Source organism: Gallus gallus, chromosome 17 (assembly GCF_016699485.2).
Source record: "Gallus gallus isolate bGalGal1 chromosome 17, bGalGal1.mat.broiler.GRCg7b, whole genome shotgun sequence".
NCBI lineage: Eukaryota > Metazoa > Chordata > Aves > Galliformes > Phasianidae > Gallus > Gallus gallus.
The window spans coordinates 8,539,917-8,559,141 of NC_052548.1; the positions used below are offsets into that span (position 1 = coordinate 8,539,917).

The window sequence follows — 19,225 nt, forward strand, 5'->3', positions numbered from 1 at the left end:
AGCAGCCCCACGGAGCAGCCCCACGGAGCAGCCCCACGGAGCAGCCCCACGGAGCAGCCCCACGGAGCAGCCCCACGGAGCAGCCCCACGGAGCAGCCCCACGGAGCAGCCCCACGGAGCAGCCCCACGGAGCAGCCCCACGGAGCAGCCCCACGGAGCAGCCCCACGGAGCAGCCCCACGGAGCAGCCCCACGGAGCAGCCCCACGGAGCAGCCCCACGGAGCAGCCCCACGGAGCAGCCCCACGGAGCAGCCCCACGGAGCAGCCCCACGGAGCAGCCCCACGGAGCAGCCCCACGGAGCAGCCCCACGGAGCAGCCCCACGGAGCAGCCCCACGGAGCAGCCCCACGGAGCAGCCCCACGGAGCAGCCCCACTGCAATTCCCCAGGCACAGCACAGGGCCGCACGGCTGCCAGTCCTGCCCAGCCTCCCTCGTGCTGACGCGGCCTCATTGGATAATTACAGAGAAAAGCGAGGCAATTCCCAATTTTAGTGCCATTATAAAACAGAGAGGGGGAATTCGTTACCTGGCAGCTGTTAATACTTAAGGAAGAAACTGATAATTTACCACTGAGGCAACGAGCAGCAGAGGCAGCGCATGCCAGAACACACCGCTGCCTCCCCCCTCCACCCCATGCAGTTCCTCTGCAATGATTCTTTATCTCCCCACTCGTTCTCCTGCATAAAGTCCCAGCAAGGAGCAGCACCTCAGGACTCTGTGCTGGAAAACCCACACGGCTGCAGCCCTGCTGTCCCTGCTGCAGCCCTTGATGTAGGAGAGCACTTTGGGCTCATGTGTGCAACCATCCCACAAAAGGAGCCGAAGAGAAAAAGGGCCCCAGCACTAAACAAAGGACCTCACGCAGATGTGTGGTCGGAAGGGTTGGACGCATGTTTTAAGATGATGCAACCAGATTGCTGCTGCTTCTCAGAGCAGCCCGCATCCCTGGAAGTCTCTCGGTGCCCACCAGGCCCCAGCCCTGCAGACATCCCTGCACCCAAACCAAGTGCTGCTGGCCATCCCACAGAGCAAACAGGAAGGAACAGCCTGATGGTGACACAGCTCGGTGGGCTCCAGCAGGACTGACATCAGCACAGTGGCCTTAGGGTGCCACAGGAACAGCCTTACACATCACTGCAGCCACCCAGCCCTCCCCAGCTCCAGCCCTCTTGGAGCACATTCACACCAGAAAGTCTGACCAGCCATAATGGCATAATTATACCACGCAGCTAAACAAAAGGCTGGGAGATAAAGGAGGGCGTGCATTGGCACGGAGGTATTTCACACATCAATCAGATCATTACATCACCTTAAAGGAGAGGGAAGACGCACAGAGAGCCACCAAGCAGCCAAGCATGGGACACCCACATCAAGCTCTGGATGGACAGCATAGGGACTGAGCTCTCGTTGGCCATACAGAGGATCAACCAACAGCTCCTGCTCTGAGCATCGCTCCCACGATCCATCAACCCACCAGGACAGCAAGAGAGTCAACAACATGGAAGAACTCTGGCACTCTGCCTGCAGGGGTGCAGGGCTGACACCCTACAGCATTCTCCCTTTCTTTTATGGCCGCTTCCCGCTGCAGGCAGAAAGCAGGTCTTAGAAAAACAGTTGTCCTGGGGAATGTTTGGAGATACAGAGCGCTGTGCCTGTGTTCTGTGTCTAAATACATCAGCCCATCTCTGCAAGTCCTCATCGCACACAACTCCTCTGCCATTGACTATAAATGGTCCCCACAGGGGCCGGGGCAGTTTAGGAGCCAGGAAGGGCTCATGGGGCCAATGCAGTCCATTGGGGAGATTGGGGTCCAGATGAGCAGCACCACTACTGGAGCACTGATCCCCGAGGAGGGCAGGGGGTGGGGGTGCTCCTTCCCTCTCCCTGTGCTTTTTTCCAGCAGCCCAGTAAGCAGGGCAGCCCCTGAAGCCAGGCTCACATAGCTGCACACATCCCAGTGCCTTCGGCTCAGTGCTGCCCACAGGAGCCATGCCCAGCAGTGGGACACGACCCCAGGCAGATTTTTTACATACTCTTTGTTCCCTGGGCCCTCTCCTGCCTTCTCAGAGAGGTCACTCTCTCAGACAGGGGAGAGAAGGACACAGCCACACCGACCTGTGCTCACCTGATGCTTCTGAAGCATTAGAAGTCCCCTCCTTGGGGCGACCCTCCACAAAACACAGCTGCTGCCAGCCCTCTGGGAGCCAGTGCATCAGGACCTTCTCCCCCAAGGAGGGAAGGGTTACATTCTGACCAAGCCTTTAATGTCTGCAAGCTTCACGTGTTGTAAAAACCCTCTGCTTTGATGTTGCTTTAAACACAGTGAAATCCAGCAGAAAATCTAGGGCCTGGCCGCCCAGCTATGGGCACGAGGACTGAGCCCTGACACACAGACTGCTGCTGCAACAGAGGGGAAACACGACCACGTGTGGCTCACCCCACAGCTGCTCCCACACCACAGCCTGCAGAGACCCACAGCCCCGTGTGTCCCATCAGATCCCACAGCAGCACCAATGCAGACAGGCAAGCAGGACCCTCACACCGCTTCCCCATAGCAGTGAAGCCCCTCTATGCTCAGGACTCTCCCACCCCCAATAGAAAGGTGTGAGCCCACAGAGGGACCCCCACCCATATCCTACCTTATGCAGAGCCTGGGCCACGGCTTCTCCCACCCATCCCAGCATCGCCACGGCTTTGCCAACAGGCTGAGCTCTGCTCCCAGGGCCAGGCAGTGCCGCCAGTGGGGCCAGGCTCCTCTCCATCCCCAGTGCCTCGCCTCCCCTTCCACTTTCCCCTGCCTCCTCCCATGGGGAGTTTCCCAGCAGCTCAGTAATTAGCATCATCATCACCGATGCTAATAACAACACCACAGCTCCTGCCATTTAAAGCTCAAACAACTTCACAGCCATCATCACGCCTCTGTAAGCTCCTGGGGCTGGCAGGGGAGCAGCAGCGCCCCATCCCACAGGTGGGGAGGAGGGGGGTGAGCAGGACTTCTAAAGAGACCCATTCAGGGCCTGGGAGGTTTGTTCTGAGCTCGTGTCTTCTGAGTGCAGGTATGGTGACATCCCATACACACACCCACATCGGCCATCAGGGCACACTGCTAATGAAGGACTCGCTGTTAACTGATGGATTAAAGATTATTTGCTTTGAGCACTGTCAAGATGAGGAATAAGAGGGGACTGCTGTCTGACAGACTGACCAAAGCCAGCTGTGTAGGAGGGAGAGCAAGAGAAAGGGTCTGAGCTCCGTTCCAGCCTCTCCTTGCTCTTGGGTGGGGTTTGCTACATTTCATTTTAAAAAAAGGCACACATGAAAACAGAGCTTTTCAACAAAGCCCACCCACACTCCCATCCAACAGAGCGATGGGGCAAAAGCCAAATGCAAGATGTTGACTTGAAAGGTTCGGAGGTCTGGGCTGCACTACAAAGCCAGGCTGGCATCACTGTCAGCTGGGAGCATGGAAGCCAAACAGGCTTCACCTGAAGCAATGCAGAGCACACTGCACTGCCACTGCCCCGGCAGCAGAGCCCTTCCTGGAGGGCACTGTGTGTGTGGCAGGGCAGGATCTGAGGCACAGACTGTGTCCCAGTGGGGCTCTGCACATCAAAGCTTTTGTAGGGCTGGGATGGGCACATGGCACAGACGCCGAAGAGCCCAGAACCCAAACACCCAACATGGGATGAAACCCTCCAGCAGCAGACTCAGCCCTGCAGCCTGGCCTCGGGCTGTGCACATGCATGGACGCAGCATCCTTCCCTTCCTCAGCCCCACTCAGACCTCCTGGATGTCCAAGGGTATTTCAGAAGCCTTTTGGAAAAGGGTTATGCACACCTCCACCTCCCACTACTGCCTGAGAACAAGCCCAGTCTAACACATCACACTTATTTTTATGGGACGCAGGCTGTGGTCTGTTAGTTACCAAGATGGGCATTCTCCAAAGCATAAGACAGACAGTTGCCCTTCTCCTCCAGCCAAGTGCACGGGTGAGCGCCGGACCTATTCTCTCCTGGAACAAAATGGGAATGTTTAATGTCTGTGAGGAGAGAGCTGCTCCTTTTCCCTGCTGCTCTGCCTGCCTCAAGCTCGCTCTCTGCTGTTTGCCCCCCAGGAATGCTTGGGGGCTGAACTAAAAACAAACTCTCGGGGACTCTGCCCACAAATCCAGAGCCAGCAGGGAGAGTTAAGGCACTGCAAAGCCTGGGCACCTCGGCGAGCCTTTCTGCCTCCTCGCCATTCACCAAACCCCTGCACGTATGGTGACAGCTTGCTGGTGGCTGGCAGCATCCCAGGGGCCCTTCCTACACACAGAGCCCCATGTGCTCACACCACACACTTCAGGAACACTCTTTGCCTCGCTCCTGCTGGAGCACAGCTTTTGTTTGTTTTCTGGCTGAGTGTCCGAGTTAAAAATACAAAGCTATTTGTGGCAGAAGCAGGCTGGGTTTTTTCTGCCTTTGTATTCCCTCGGATGCCCCCCGTGCTGCTGTCTCCTTTCTGGCTCAGATGAGCTTTGTTTTCCTTCCCAACGACCACTGTTTGCACCGGTGAGCAGCAGGAAATGCTTTTCCTCTTAGACCATTTCCACCGACACCACTGGGAATGAGACGGCAGCTCAGAGAAGTCTAAAAGAAACAATTGGTGTACAAATCCTGTCTCCAACCCTCAGAGAACGGCACAGAAAAGCAGGACTGCCCGTGGCCAGAAAGGGATGTGCACGGCTGCACAGATCAGGACATGTTCTACCTGCAGCCCACAGTATGGGAACAAGGAACGAGGCGGGCTTCATGCCAAGCTCTGAAGCTCAGACCCTTTCCTACCTAACATAAAAACATTGTATTGTGTTCTTTTCTTAAACACCAAGGAAAAAAAAAGCAGGTGTCTCTCTCCTGGCTTGGATTGATTCCACCTGGATTCAAGGGAGTGAACACTGAACTGTAGTGGTGCATTACAGCCTCAGTACAAAGCAGGAGACCAAACACTTTGGAGCACCCATGCAACCAGCGAGTCTTTGTAGTGACAGTACACCCCCAGCAGCAGCAAGCTGAGGGCTCAGGGCTTCTCATTAAGTCCAAACATCCCTGAGCCCCCTCCCAGGACCCAGAAGTGTGCCATTGTTTATGGGTGTGATTCCCATCTCCAAAAAACCAAGACCAAAACCACCAACAGCTGCAGGAAACCTCCCCGGTGCATTGCGTTTGCCTGTGTCGCAGCACGAGCATCAACACAACCAGAACACAGCAGCCCAACAAACAGCTCAGTTGTTTGAACTAAAGACATCCAAAAAGGCACAATAAGATCTTTCCAGGACTCAGATGCCCATCAGCTTTGGGGAACCAAGCACAGCCCGAGCCTGAGCCACTCACCACCAACCATGGGACTTGCCCATAACACCCATAAATCACCAACATCACGGCCAGCTCCTCCCCTTTTGGATGCACGCTTTACTTCTTTCTGAGAGAAGCTCCTAGGCAAGGATTTGCCATCATCTCATCCCAATCACTGACCAATTAAAGCAGGCTCTGCACACTGAGCACACCCACGTAGGCTCCGCTGCCCACCCAAGAGCCGCACCACCACCCCTACCCCGGCTTGGAAAGGAAGAAGGAATGATGATATCCCTAAAGAAGCTCCCAGATGAGCACTAGAGGAGAAAACCACTTCTTCCTACCGGCTGTGGCACTTGCACTTGGACTTGGCTGCTATCCAGGGGCGATGCGCACTGCCCATGGGGCCTCCTCTCCAAACCCAGGTGGTGCTCCCTGTATTTCTTCGACCTCGCAGGTAAAGACAAGAACTCTTTTCCCGAGATCTTCAGGTCTCCCACGTGGTGGCTGTCCCCATTCTGGTCCTTGGGAAAGCAAGAAATAGGCATTGTACAAATGGCTTGTCTCGAGACCTGCTGCCCTGAGATTCAGAGCGCAGGAGACGCACGGAATCGAGGGGTTAACGCAGCATTCAGACTGAGCTGATATATTTTGTGTATCGTCACAGACAATGATTTTAATGAGCAGAGGGGAAGCATCGCTCAAACAACACACAGTAGTCAACTCCTCCACAGGGAGAGGTGAGAGAGAAGCAGCATCCCCTTAAAAAGAACCAAAAAGCAGGGATGGGGGTAAGGGCACGGGTACCTTATTTACAGACATAGAAAGCGATGGCTGAAAGGTGCCTCCACCAGGAGGGTCAGCCCTACCCCAGCAGCTCAGCATGAATGGCCGGAGCCCCATTCGGCCCCTTCACCGAGCCCTGTGTTACAGCAGTGCATGGGGACTGCAGGGTGACACAACAACTGCAGCAGGTGGCTGCAAGCAGTCCCCTGTTCCATCACTGCTGTCCTCCTCTGCTCTCCTCAATGCCTGTGCACAGTGCTCCCATAGCCACACAAAACACAGGATCATCACCTCTGTGTAGCACACGGGGGAGTGGAGGTGACACATGGCATCTCGCATCCTGGATCTCATCCCCTCTCACTGCTGCTCCCCACTTGGCTTCCCGGCTGCCGCTTGCTGGCTTCCCCATCCTCACAGCCCTCCTCCAAGGCGTGCAGCTCCATCCCTTCTGAGTCAAAGCCTCGTGTTATGGGCTGCCCTGCTATCACAACAACCTCATCACTGCTGTCGTGCAGATGTGGTCCTGATACAGTCACACCAACAGGAGCATTTAGCACTCAGCTCCAAAGGCTCTTATAAAAGGCACCTAAACCTGCTTGGTGCTTTGGCGTTTCCACACTGCAAACCACCTTGTTATCACCGATAGAGCACCAAGGAGACTCTCAGGCTGCCCTCACTCCTCACTGCACACAGCTGGAAGGAGCTGGAGCACACAGCTCAGGAGGTGACCCAAGGACCCATGAGATGACATGTCAGGACATGGACACCAGAAAGGCAGAGCTCCCCAAGGGACCTGAAGTCCCAGCACATCAATGGGCAGGCACGGGGGTGCTGCAGCCAGGAGGAGTTTTCCCACTCCTTACAGTACAAACAGGAATAGTGAGAATGAGTGAGGAGAGTTTTGATTCTTTAGATGTTATCAATAGAGCCGATTGCAGCCTGGCTGGTGTCCACAACTTGAAAAGCAGGCACTGAAGTGGCAGCACAGAAGCTGCTTTGCTGCCATGGATAGAGGCTTCAAACCGCTTCCTTCACGCCAAAAGGATAGATGACTCAATTACAGCACGTAAGCACCTTCGGGGTGAAAGCCAGCGTGTGATAAAGAGATTTCTAGTCTGCTGGAAAGAGGAATAAACAAGGACTGATGGCTGGGAGCCGAAAGCAAAGATCAAAACAAAGAGCAGAGCTGGTGATAGCAGTGCACACAGCAGCACTGCCACTGCCCATTGGGCGCCGGGGTCCTGTGCCCCAACCCACAGCTCCCATTTGCTCCTGCGAGGACTCCTGAAGCCCATCCCCCCCTCCACCTTGAAGGAGGCTCAGCTGTTACAGTGTTAGCAGCAAACCACACATCAGCAAAACCAGCCACTGGGTTGGGACACATAACCGAGCATCCCTCTGGCACTGCTGTCCCCGTGATGCCCAGATGATCCGTCCAGCCCAAAGGCTGAGCACAGTGCCCACCCAGTGCCCTCCCCCACGGTGAGCTCGATGGAGCCCTACAGCAAACCAACAGCTGCCCCGGGCAGACCCAGCGACTCCGAGCAGGATTTGCTGAGGGATGTAAATGAGCCCCATAGGTGGGAAGGCTCAGTGCCTGCAGCTGTCAGTAGAAGCAGCCTTCACCCTGGAGAGAGGGGGAGAGCACTGCTCTGCTCAGATCTGACATTTCCAGCAGTGCATTGGAGCAGGAGGAGTCCTCGGAGCCCCTTGAAACAAAATCCTCTGCCTCCTGCAAGGCACAGCTCCCACTTCTGACCTCTCCTTCCTCCCTGCCCTGAGCAAAGCACTCTGCTGGGTTAACAACATGCTGAGATGGGCCATGAGCCACTAAGGGGGCTAAACTGCACCCCTCATCCTCTCTGATAGAGGACTTTTTTCCAAAAACAAAAGTTCAGAATAGCCTTTTTCAGCTTTCAGTTGTTAAGTGCCTCTCCTCCAAGCTCTCTAGAAACCCTCTTTGGTTAATTCCATTGACTCCAATGACACTAATTGTGTCCTTCCCTCAGCCAGCAGCCATCGATTGCTACCCACATTCAGTCCCCGAGGCCAGGCAGGCTGCTTTGCTTACCTTTTCAGAAGGGAACTTGAGGAGGTCTAAGCTGTCCATGCTGTTTCTTTGGACTCTCTTGGGCCTGGCTCCTGCAAAACAACGCACTCTCACATCAGGAGGTGTCACAGATAGGTTCGAAGCAGGGCAGCCCCTCAGCTCCCATTGCTGCAAAGTCGGACGGATGGGATGCTGCAGCTGCACGCTGTCCTTGAGATTCAGATGTGTTTTCTCTGTTGTTTTGAATCTTTTTCAAAGCGCCATCACAGCACAGTCAGCAACAGCCAGAGCTGCACAAACCAGCAGTGGGGCCGCACCGTGGCCGTGGGTCTCAGCTCTGCAATCCCAGAGCTACAGCCCCCACCTCAAGCATGAGAAGTCAGGGGGCTGGCACTGAGAGAAGTCATAACAAAAACACAACGCATGGGATTGTTGCTTTATCTTCATGTTTTTAGCTTTAAGACTGCGTCTGGGACGCAGCTCAGAGCCTTTCTCTACAGTCACAAGGGCTGGAAAACTGAGTGAAAGAGCACACTTTCATGGGCCTAGCATCAAGAAGATGGAAACTTCCCCTTGACAAGTCGTTAAATTTGAAAGCATTTTGTGATACATGATATTTCATACAATTAACTCAAATGCAATACCCTAATGATAACAGAGGGGCTTCAAACCAGACCTCTGTTCTTCAGACTCCCATTAGCTGCAAGTCTCCCTCCAGCTGCCCTCCCCTCACTACCAGCACAAAGCGAGCAGCCCTGGGATGCCTTTAACACAGCTGGGAAAGTTTCTGCCCTTCCTGCCTTCTGCTCCACATCCCTGGTCTTTGCTGACAGTTTGATGTAGCTGAGAGCCATGCAACACCCCACATCAGCAACACCGAGAACAGCAGAAAGAGAAACATGGCAGTTGTTGTCATGGGACCTCAAGTCCAAAGCTCAGGGGGATGTCCTGGACGAGGGTGAGGAGAGCATGTGAGCTCAAAGCCATCCTCGTGCAGAGCCCTGAGAACGGAAACCACCGAGCTGAGAGCAGTTCCTGCAACAGCAAACTCATTGAGCCCAAGGGTCCCTCGGTTTCCCACCAGTGTCTAAACAGCACCACTGCTTATCCCACAGCCTCGCCTGCCCTCGGTAAAGAACACAGAGCTCACTACCTTACCATTTTTATTTCAGCCCTTGGCTTATGTTAACTAAGCTACCACATTTTTGCTAAAGCTGAGGTCCCCGGTGGGATGCACAACACCCCCCCCTCACCCATGGGCACCAGCAGGACGGAGGGGTCTCCTCCCACGTTGCCAGGAGAGCAAAGTAAGCTAAGCCAGATGGCACACGTAGGACTGATGGTGATGCCCAAGAGGTGAGGTGGGCACCTGGAAGCCAGCGTGCGTCACAGCAGCTCCTAATGACTGCTTCCAGGAGAGCCCTGGAGAGGCAGTGTGTGCCTGATTGGATAAACACGTGTCACTTCTAATGGCCTGAAGAGCTGTTAATTATACACCCCTGTCCTCAGGTGCTTTGGTACATTCACAATAGCATTAAACCATCGGCCAGAAACCACCAATCTCTGATCTGAGAAAACCTGCCTTCCTCCTTTGTTAATTAAATATACGTACTCAGATTGCCCCAGCAATTAGGGCACACAGAACAACTCATCTTTTCCAGTTGTTTGGGTGCTGATGTTCCTCAGCTACAGCACAGACCTCACATTCAGCTGAGCCAAGAGAGGAACTACAAACCCAACTCCAAGCATCCCAACTCAGCTATCTGCTTCCAGAACAAAACAAAACCAGCCACGAGGCCAAGAGGGACCCCAAACACACCCAGTTCCATTCCCCCCATCACTCCAGAGCCCACGCACACCCATCTTCCAGCGGAGCAGAGAGAGCCCCATACTCACATGCGCACTGCAATGGAAGCGGTCCCATCAGCTCTCCGTCCCCAGGCAGGACGGTCCCCCAGACAGCTCCAGATGGCGTGTGCTGCCCCAACCTCCTCCAAAGTCCCTTCTCCCAGCAGTACCCACAGCCCCAATGCCATCCAGGCATCCCCGTCCGCCTCCTCCTCCCCAGCACCAACCGACAGCGGTGGACGCAGCAGACTGAGCAGCTGAAAACCCGTGTCTGTTCCTCTGTAAGCTTTTCTCTTCTCCCTCCAGTATTTATTGGCATGTTTACCAAGCCAACTGCACAGTAACCGAAAACCTCAGGGGCATTTCTAAATGCTCGCTCTGTCTTTAAGGTTTGCTGAGGTCTCTAATAAGAGCGAGCTGAAACCTTCTTGTGAACATCAGCTGAGCACAGCTGCTGACTGCCTGCATTCATGGCTTGTTTTCCTGCAGCTCCTCAGATGTTGCCCTTCTCAGCACTCAGGGGGTGTTGTTGCTTTTTAAATTCTCCCCCCCCCCCCCCCCCCCCCCCAACCTCCTGTGATCCCAACTCTCCAGTAAGGAGGTCGGGTTTCTTTTCCTCAACGTTTGTTTTTTGCTCCTGCAGTTTGGTTCCTGGGGTGTCCAACGGTTTCCACATTCCTCTGTTTTAAAACTGGAAGCAGCCCTTCCCCACCTGGGAGGGAGCAATGGACCCTGGGGGAAGTTGACTGAAAGAGAGCAAAGGGACCATCCTTGCTTCTCCCGGCTCCCTCGCATCCCTCATCTCACAGCTACTCCCTACTTTCCTGTCTTAAGGCCACTAACCCAATTTCTTCACCTCCAGACACTTCTTTCTCACATCCATGCTCTGCAGAGATGCAGAGACCCCCACCCTCGTGCTACCTGTGATGGCACAGACACAGCATGCTTTATTTCCAATCATTCCTCATAGCCAGAAGTTGGGCAGTGCACAGCCCTTGCTGTCATTGTGCTGTTCAAGCTGAATGGTGTAGGGCAGCTCTGTTTGTCAGGACTTCTGGGGCTTCACCATCACACTCTATGGAGGAAAGATCACATCAGCCTCTTCTGCAAAAGCCTCTGACAGGACCTGCTCAGCACAGCACTGCATGGGGTTCCAGTCCCCATGGGGCAGTGAGGCACTGGGAGGACCAGCTGGGTTCCTCCCAAGGAGACACTCACACAGCATGAATTCTCTCCCAGTACCTTGCTATCATGCAGGATGTAGCCACAGAGAACTCAAGGAAGCGTTTTTAATCGCAGAACAGCCATGGATCACCCCATGCAGATTTGCAGTAGTGTAAAACTGGGCAGAAAGAGGGGGCAGTTCTGTTCCTGCATGGGCAGTCCCCGTATCCTGCTGGCACTCGAGATCTCAGCCTTGACAAGATGGAGCACAACATGTGTAGCAGCAGCTCGGGGAGCCCTGCCAGGAGCTCTCATCAAGTTGACATGTGCTTTGAGGACTCCTAGGCTCTCCCCCCTCTCCAGCCTGGAGAGATGCCTCCTCCATAGACAAAGCAAGCTCCCAAGCACAGAGAGACCGACAGTTCAGTTTGCAGGCCTGGAACACTCTGTCTCCCTCTGGATGGCTGTACCTGAATTAAAGCTGACAGTGAACTCCACAGAAGACTGCTGGGGAAAGGTTAAATGGCCAGCACTGCTCCCCCCTCCCTCTGGCTCTCCCAGCTGAGCAGCACACACAGCAGCTCAGGGATGTGACCCCATGGCATCTCAGGGGCAGCAGTTACCCCACAGAGCACAAATCTCAGCATAAGCACTCGAAAAGGTCATTTCTCTCTACACTCAAATCAACTGAGATACCAACTTGTCCTTCAGGCACATTCTTCTAGCCCAGAACGTTGCCCTCCCACATTTGCACAGAGCCCAGCATTGCAGATCCCTGGTTCTGGCAGACAGCTCCAAATACTGTTAAATCTGATTCAATTAGAGCAGCCAAGCAGTCGGCTGGGGAGAAAGGCAGCTCAGTAAACCCCAGCCACAACTGCAGAGATACAATCCAGCAATCTCAGTGAGCACAGAGCATCTCAAATCTTACACTGCTGACATCTAATCTGGACATCTCCTATTCCAGCCAGTGCTCCATTATTCCAGCCAGTGCTCTTCAGAGAGGAAAGAGGAGGAAAAAAAACCACAGCAGCAAGGAAAAAAATTAAAAAAGCATCCAGCAGAACAGGCATCTCATTTAGGGCTTTAATTAGTCTTCAAACACATAATGGGTTCTGGTACTATAAATCCACTTGACCTCTATTAGTGCCAGCACTTGCATGATAAATGCTGGCATTTGTTTTCCCAGTTGATGTTACTGGGATAGAACAATGCTTTCCTCTAAATAGAGAAAGCAAATAGTATCAGTTATTTACGATGACTGAGCCATAAAATGCTGGCACTGAGCTTTTGTGTGCCCATCTATGGGAAGGAGCATCTGCTCATCAGCCCACCTTCTGGATTGGAAAGGACCAGGAAAATCCCAACGTTTTTGGCCTCTTCTAAGGCTGAAGACACGGTGGGATGGCTAAAACAGCCCTTCTCTCCCTACCAGCTACACGAGGGCTCCGTGGTTCAGACAAAACCATGAACACGTATGGCTTGCAAGAGAAAGGACAGATAAAGGACAAAGCCAACCCACAGCTAAGGGAGAGCAGCAGGAAGGTCACTTCCAGCACATTGTCACATTAGACTTCCTCAGAAATGCTTTGGACCCACGCAAGGTCCTGCATTCTCAGCCCTCCGTAGCAAAGCTGGAAGCCAAAGGACGGGAACAAAACCTCTTCTGCTGGGAAGATTGGGCTCCGGTGTTTGCTCTGCAGCGCTGTATTCATTGGCACACAGACCAGCACACAGCTGAGCAAATAGCAACCCTCCAGACAAGATCCTGAGCACTACAAAAACCTCCTCCAGAATAACAGCATTACAGTGGCTTCCCCCTTCCTCCCCCCTCCCCCAAGGGGAAACGGTTCCATCATAAAAATGCATATGTACACACAATAGGCACTAACAAGAAGCTACTTTTGAATCAGGATGCTCGCCCCCCTGATTTGGCAGAAGACATTTTATGTACGTGGCACCCAAATCTTACATCTTCCAGGATCCCATCTGACAGCTGAAGCCCTGCATGGCAGCAGCACTGCACATCTATGTGGCATCCAGGAGCTCCACAGAGCACAGTCGGGGTGGGCACAGCCAGCATAGCTCAGGAAAGCTGCAGGCTCCAAGTATAAGGTGATCCTACAGCTCACAGCCTTACAAACCCTTACTGATTGCTGTCACCTTGATCACGTCTCCCAGCCCAGTTCCCCCCTCACAGCCATCCACAGTGGGCATTTATCCTCCGAGTGAGGCTGGAACGTGGCTTTTTGCAAAGAAAGCATTGGCAATTCAGGCCAAATAACAACGCGTTGCATTTGTATTTGCAGGAGAGGGGATACACAGTGCACCTAACAACACAGCACCTACCGGAGTCAGATACAAGCCTTGGAGCTTGCGGAAAGCTTGGAGCTGTGCCAGAGGTGGCCTCGTTTAACCATGGCCTCCCCCAGGCAAGGCTCCATGGATTAAGCACTGTGGGGACAGGAGGAGTTTCTGGCAGATAAACCGAACCCAGTGGAGCAGGCTGGGAGGAGGCACGTAACCTTGGGGCCAATTCAAGACCAGCCAGGATAGGCTTGGCAAGAACACCTGGTTTTCTTCTATGAGCAAGACTTTCTCTGCCAGGATGTAGCAGAGCCTCATGACCTCTGGTTTTCCTTTACCAGCTCACATTGAACGAGCAGAGATCAGAAAGGAACCGAGTCTGAGCTAGAAAGTGACAGGCAATAATTAACACAGGCAACACCTCCAGCAGCCAAACAAGCCCAATTACAGCAGCTGTGTCCGACAGGGCAAGAGAAAGAATGATACACACTGGAGACATGCAGTGATCAAAGGCCACAAAATCCCACAGAAAAGGGGGAAATATTCTTCATCCCTCCCTCCTGTTTGCTGTCATGCATCAGCCACCAGCCTGCAGTGCTTCCTATCTACTGGGACACATTCGGTCACATAGGAATTTACATGTGTGAGCTCCGGTTGGTCCCTACAAGCTCCCAGGTCTCTGTGCTAAGCAAAGCTCTGCTGCCTGATGGGCCAGAGGCTCTGGCTTTGCTCTGCCCAGTGAAGTGCTAAAGCAGACCACAGGCAAGCATGCAAAGACCTTTGAAGATGAGAAGTAATTCCAGTTGGGTGAGGAAGGACTTGCCTGCCACGCTGCAAGTAGAACCAAACAGGGGTATCTGGATCCTAAAGGTAGCACTGCACTGTTGGACAAAGTTCTCACAACCATAGCTATTTCCTGTGTGCTGGCCACCAAAGAGAACTGCCTGGGGAACCGTGCTGCTGGAAGCAGGCACAGCAGGGCTGGAGCAGCAGCCGGAGGGGACGTCAGGCTCCCAGCTCCCATCTGGGCTGCTGAACTGAGCTGACCACTTCCATGAAGCCGCTCTCCCACAACAAGAGGTCCCTTCATTTAAGGGATGGCTTTGCCAAAGGCCACGTTGTGCCTCTTCTGCCAAAGGATTCAAGAACAGGCTCCTTCCCTGCTCCTCCTTCCCTGCCTCCCCTGGCACCAAGATGAAACAAGCACCTGAGTTCCATTAGCACAACATCCTTTCCTCCAGCCCTGAAGCATTTCCTCTGCTCTGAGCTGAGAAGTCTGAGCACCGAACTTAACACCAAAGCTGCACTGAACACCGACACTGGGAAGGAGGCTCATGTACAAAGCAAAAGAGAGAACTGAATACTACTCAGACTTTGGGAAGAATGGTTTTTTATAAACCCCACAAAGCTAATGCTGGGATGGTCTGAGTTGAGTGCTAAATAACCCGATTCAATTCCAAATGACTCAGAGGTTCATCACCCCCCATCAGCGCTGCTGGAGTGATTTAGCAGCTGCAACAGCAGAGGTTACTCAGAGAAATTAGAAAAGAGTCATCACAAAGATAATGCATCCTTCAGATGTCCTAAGTCTCCATCTAAGAGCCCCCATCCCTGCTGTTCAGGCAGCACTCCTGTTGTCCCTTCTCCCTTAAACATCCCCCCCTGAGGATGACTGCAGCACTCAGAGCCCTCTGCCCACCTTCCTGCAGCTGCCTTGGTGGGAGTGAGCATCCACACCCTGGAGCAGACCAAGCACAAACCTGAACTCACCAGCTAAGGCTCCCCAGAGCAGCTAGCTGTCTGAGCACAGAAAAACACCTTCCAGGCCACCCTGCATTCTGCCTCAGAGGGCCACAGCTGGCTGTCCCCCCCGCACAGTGCCTGACAACAGGGCTGAGGCACATAGAGGGAAGGCTGTGGCACAGTATCCCAGCCTGAGGCACAGGAGAGCAGCGCTGCCTCCTTCCTGCTCTGCATCAGCACAAAGCTGGGCTGACCAACCCATCTCAGCAGCCCTAAATGCTTCTTAAGTACTTCAAAGATATTTAAAGCAAGCAAGCAAACAAACAGACTGGGGAAACATAAAAGCAGATTTTTTTTTTTCCCCTATCCCCAATGTATTTGAGGGTTCAAAGATTCCTGTGAAGCAGCTCAAAATTGCACTGAGGATAAAAAGACTCACATTCAAAGCCACACAGATTGGTCACTGCCCAGGAAGGAGATGGTCTGTGCCTGCCCAGGCTGCCATCTCTACACCACCTGAAGCTCGTCAGGCAGGAATGAGCAGAGCCCAGCACAGAGGCTCCTGAAACCCAAGGGCAACCCAGCACAGCAGCCTTGTGCCCACCCTTTCTTTCAGCAGAGGATGTGCAGAGCAGGGGAAGCCGGGCTCACAGCTAGGCCCTTCCCTGCCCTCAGAGCTCACCGAGCACAGCCGGACGGCAGCAGCAGCTGCATACAGCACAGAAGCCATGCCAGGAACTCTGAAAGCAGCTACATGCCAACACCTCCTGGAACACCCGCATCCTCCCACCCACACCAGCTGCCAGCAGAGGTGTTGCTCAGTGTCTCCTAGCACTGCTGCTGCCATCGGATGACAGCTGATGCTGATACACTGCTGAGCATGGAGGAAAAAATGGTCCAGAGTTGGTTTTCCCTTCGCAGCAGCACTGAGAACCCTCCTGCACTCACTGCCTGGCCAGGGCTGCTCTCACCCCTTCTGCAGCAGCAAGTCCTCTCCCTGCAGCCAGCAGGCGCCAGCCTCCAGAGCAGGGAGCTGCCAAGGAACTCTGCCAGGTCGTGCTCAATGCCATGCACACAGGGGATATGAGCTAGCCCTGGTAGCACTGCCAGCAGGATGCTCGAGGGAAGGGTTGGGTGGAGTGCTCCGGGTTCACCGGGCACAGCTCATGCCCTACAGAGCAGCAGTGTATGGGGCAGAGCAGACGGCCAACTCCAAAGGGCACCTCCCAGCACCAGGCAGCACTTCTCACTCTTCACACTGACCTCGGCCTCTCCAACACAAATCCCTCACAGACACAGCAAGTTCCCTTCTCGGCAACAGCAAAATCCTATCAGTACTCAATTCTTTACTTGCAGTGTGTGAAAGAGGGCAAGAGCACTTCTCAGGGCCACGTATTTGGCATTTGGAGACGCAGACACAGCCCGTTTGTTTGCCTCATGTTTTAGCTGCTCCACGGCTTCTCTCTGCTTGTTGCTTTAAGCTCTGCCTGTTTGTGTTTCTCCACAAGGTCGATGCTTTCACAAGACTTTTGTAGCACTGTCCCACTTCCCTCCAAGCCAAAGCCTCCAGCTTTGTCTTCTGACCTCCGATTGCTCTCAGAACATTAATTAAGTCACAAAAAAGCTCAGCAAAAGGAGCCAGAACAGCAGAGGAAAACACCAAACACTCCTTCCCCCCCCCCCCCCCCCCACCCCCCCCCCCCCACCCCCCGTGAAGGGCAGACCCAAGGCTTGGAAGCAAGCAGCCCATGATGGACGTGGCAGCCCAATGGTTTGTCTCAGGGCTTCTCAGCTGCACGGATTTCTCCAAAACTGAGATTTGCTCTGAAACTTCACCCTACCTGTTTGATTGAACTTGTGCACTTTACAGCATGCCCACCCTACCCAGCCAACTTAGCATCCTTATGAGTATGCAGTCATGTTATATCCTTAAGCTGTGAAAATAACGTGAAGGGAAGAAGAAAAAGCAGGCTCTCCTCACCGCAACATTAAAAGGCAGAGACTGCTCAGGAGCCAACCTGAAGCTCACCTGGGCTGGAGCATGCAGCTGTCCCCACCTCTGACTCCAGCCTTGCTCTGCTGGAGGATGGCAGAGCACACTGGCTCCCTCCCTCCCAGCTCTATTTCCAAGGAAAAGCTTTAGCACTGACATAGCAGCTACACCTTCAAGATCAATACACAGAGCAAACACTTGCAGGCAGCATCCCATCACCTTCCCTCAGCCAGCTCTCCCACCAGGAAAAAGAACACACAGTCTCAGAAAGCATCTGCACTAACAAGGTCATATTTAATCAGCCTGCGCCTCCCAGGATGCGACTTCATCTGTCTGAATTAATAAACCTGTCCACAGTTACAGAACAACCAGCTTCCATGCCAGGCACCCCCAGACACCTATGGCAGCAGCTGCAGGACAGACAGATGGTCCCCAAGCTGGGGACATGTCAGGCTGGCAGTGAGAACTCATCCACACTGGGCAGCAGGGGCAGGACGGCCCAGAGCAGTGAATAGAACCATTTTGTGTGCCATCACCAAGCCTTGGAGCTTCCAGCTTCAGCATCCCCGCAGGTGGGAGCAGCGCCCAGCATACCAATGCTCACAGCCTGCCTTCAGCTCCTGCTGTAGTCTGATTCCTTGGGTGCTAATCAGGATGACAGCAGCCAAAAATCCCTGCCAGTCACCTTCTGAAAGCTTGTTCTATCAGTCACATCAGCTAAAAGGGCGCTGCAGAGCTCTACAAGAGACAAAAGCTGGTTTGCTGCTTGGCGTGTGGAAGTTCATTCCCAATGCAGATTAATTCCGTTAGCTCACTCTGTGCACTCTTTGAGGTGGATCCTTCCCTGTCCTTATGGCAAGCACAGAGCAGGACTGGGGAATAAGGTGCTGCCCATGGGCCTTGGTCAGAGCAAGGATTTCACAACAACCATATGTCATAACGAATGGTTCTGCTGAGAAACAACATGCCCTTCACTCTCCTCTTCCTGCAACCATACCGCAGTCTCTTTTCTGCTATTCATATTCCCCCTTATGTCACACACACATCCCCGGCTCCCCATGCACCATCCCACACCTCACGTGGCCCAGGCGCTCACCTTGTGCCTCATAGCCAGAGTAAGGACGAGCCATGCCCACCTCCTCATCACCAGGGCCCAAGCCGAGGGCTGCCCTGAGCTGGGCCATGTTCACCTGTGCCGTCAGCTCTCCGGTCCGGTCCCCGATCTGTGGGTGAAACCAACGAGGCATTGGTTACAAGGCAGCGTGCTGTAAGCCAGCAGCCTCAAGCAGAAGGCTGGCCAGACCCACAGCACAGCAAACACGGCCATCCAGAAGATTGGAGGCATCCTGGGGCACCATCCCAGCCAACTTTTCAACACCAGCCACTCAGGGACTGGAGTGTCCCCTGGGATGTTACAGGACCCCTCCGCTCAGAGCCCTGTGGATGTGAATCCAGGAAGGATCCAACCCACGCAGAGCTCCAGGACATGGAAGCATTCACAGTGCTGTGCTGCTCGTGCCCTTCTGAACTGACTGGGCATTTTTCACCTGCTGGGATGGATGGAGGGAAAACTGAGATTTCCATTCTACTCCTGGCTTAGTACTGAAATGGAGACAATCAAAACTCCCATCTCTCAGCAGCACGAAGGAGCTGATGTTGCCTATTCAGGAATTGATCTTACCAGTGGCTCGTGCTACTTAATACACAGACACACAGGACAGGCAGCTGAGCGTGCCTCAAAGGTTAACCAGGCATGAAAACGACTGCGCTGTGCATCAGCAGCCAGCACAGAGAGGTCACTCAGAAGCAGCTGCTAATCTTTAGAGAAACAGCCGCCTTTGTTACAGAGAGCCCTTGGCTGAAGCCTTGGAGAAGCCTGAGCTCCCATTAAATGCCTTGCAACAGCTCTTTTGTGGTCCTCTGAGATAGACCGCAGCGTGAATCGTCCTAAGAACAGAGCCATAAATCCTCACATTATTTATGACAAAGCCCTGAGCACCAGT

At 53.7% G+C, this 19,225-nt stretch overlaps 1 protein-coding gene and 1 long non-coding RNA gene across 7 annotated transcripts in view; both read right to left on the reverse strand.

Annotated features, from left to right (window-relative positions):
* The window catches only part of GPSM1 (G protein signaling modulator 1), a 52,208-nt gene that overhangs the window by 11,409 nt on the left and 21,574 nt on the right, over nt 1-19,225 (reverse strand). For 4 of the 6 annotated variants that reach the window (XM_415415.8, XM_015279800.4, XM_040649419.1 and 1 more), the window contains exons 9-11: nt 18,319-18,445; nt 8,189-8,259; nt 5,676-5,855 (exon numbers count right to left, since the gene is read on the reverse strand). In XM_415415.8, coding sequence (XP_415415.4) covers nt 5,676-5,855; nt 8,189-8,259; nt 18,319-18,445 — 378 coding nt within the window. The remainder of the gene's footprint in view (nt 1-5,675; nt 5,856-8,188; nt 8,260-18,318; nt 18,446-19,225) is intronic. The other 2 variants (XM_040649421.1, XM_040649420.1) reach the window with 1 other exon arrangement.
* Nucleotides 17,498-18,279, reverse strand: LOC121107112. The gene is made up of 2 exons (XR_005840585.1): nt 18,038-18,279; nt 17,498-17,960 (listed from the first exon to the last, which is right to left on the reverse strand). It is a non-coding gene; the product is annotated as an uncharacterized LOC121107112 (long non-coding RNA).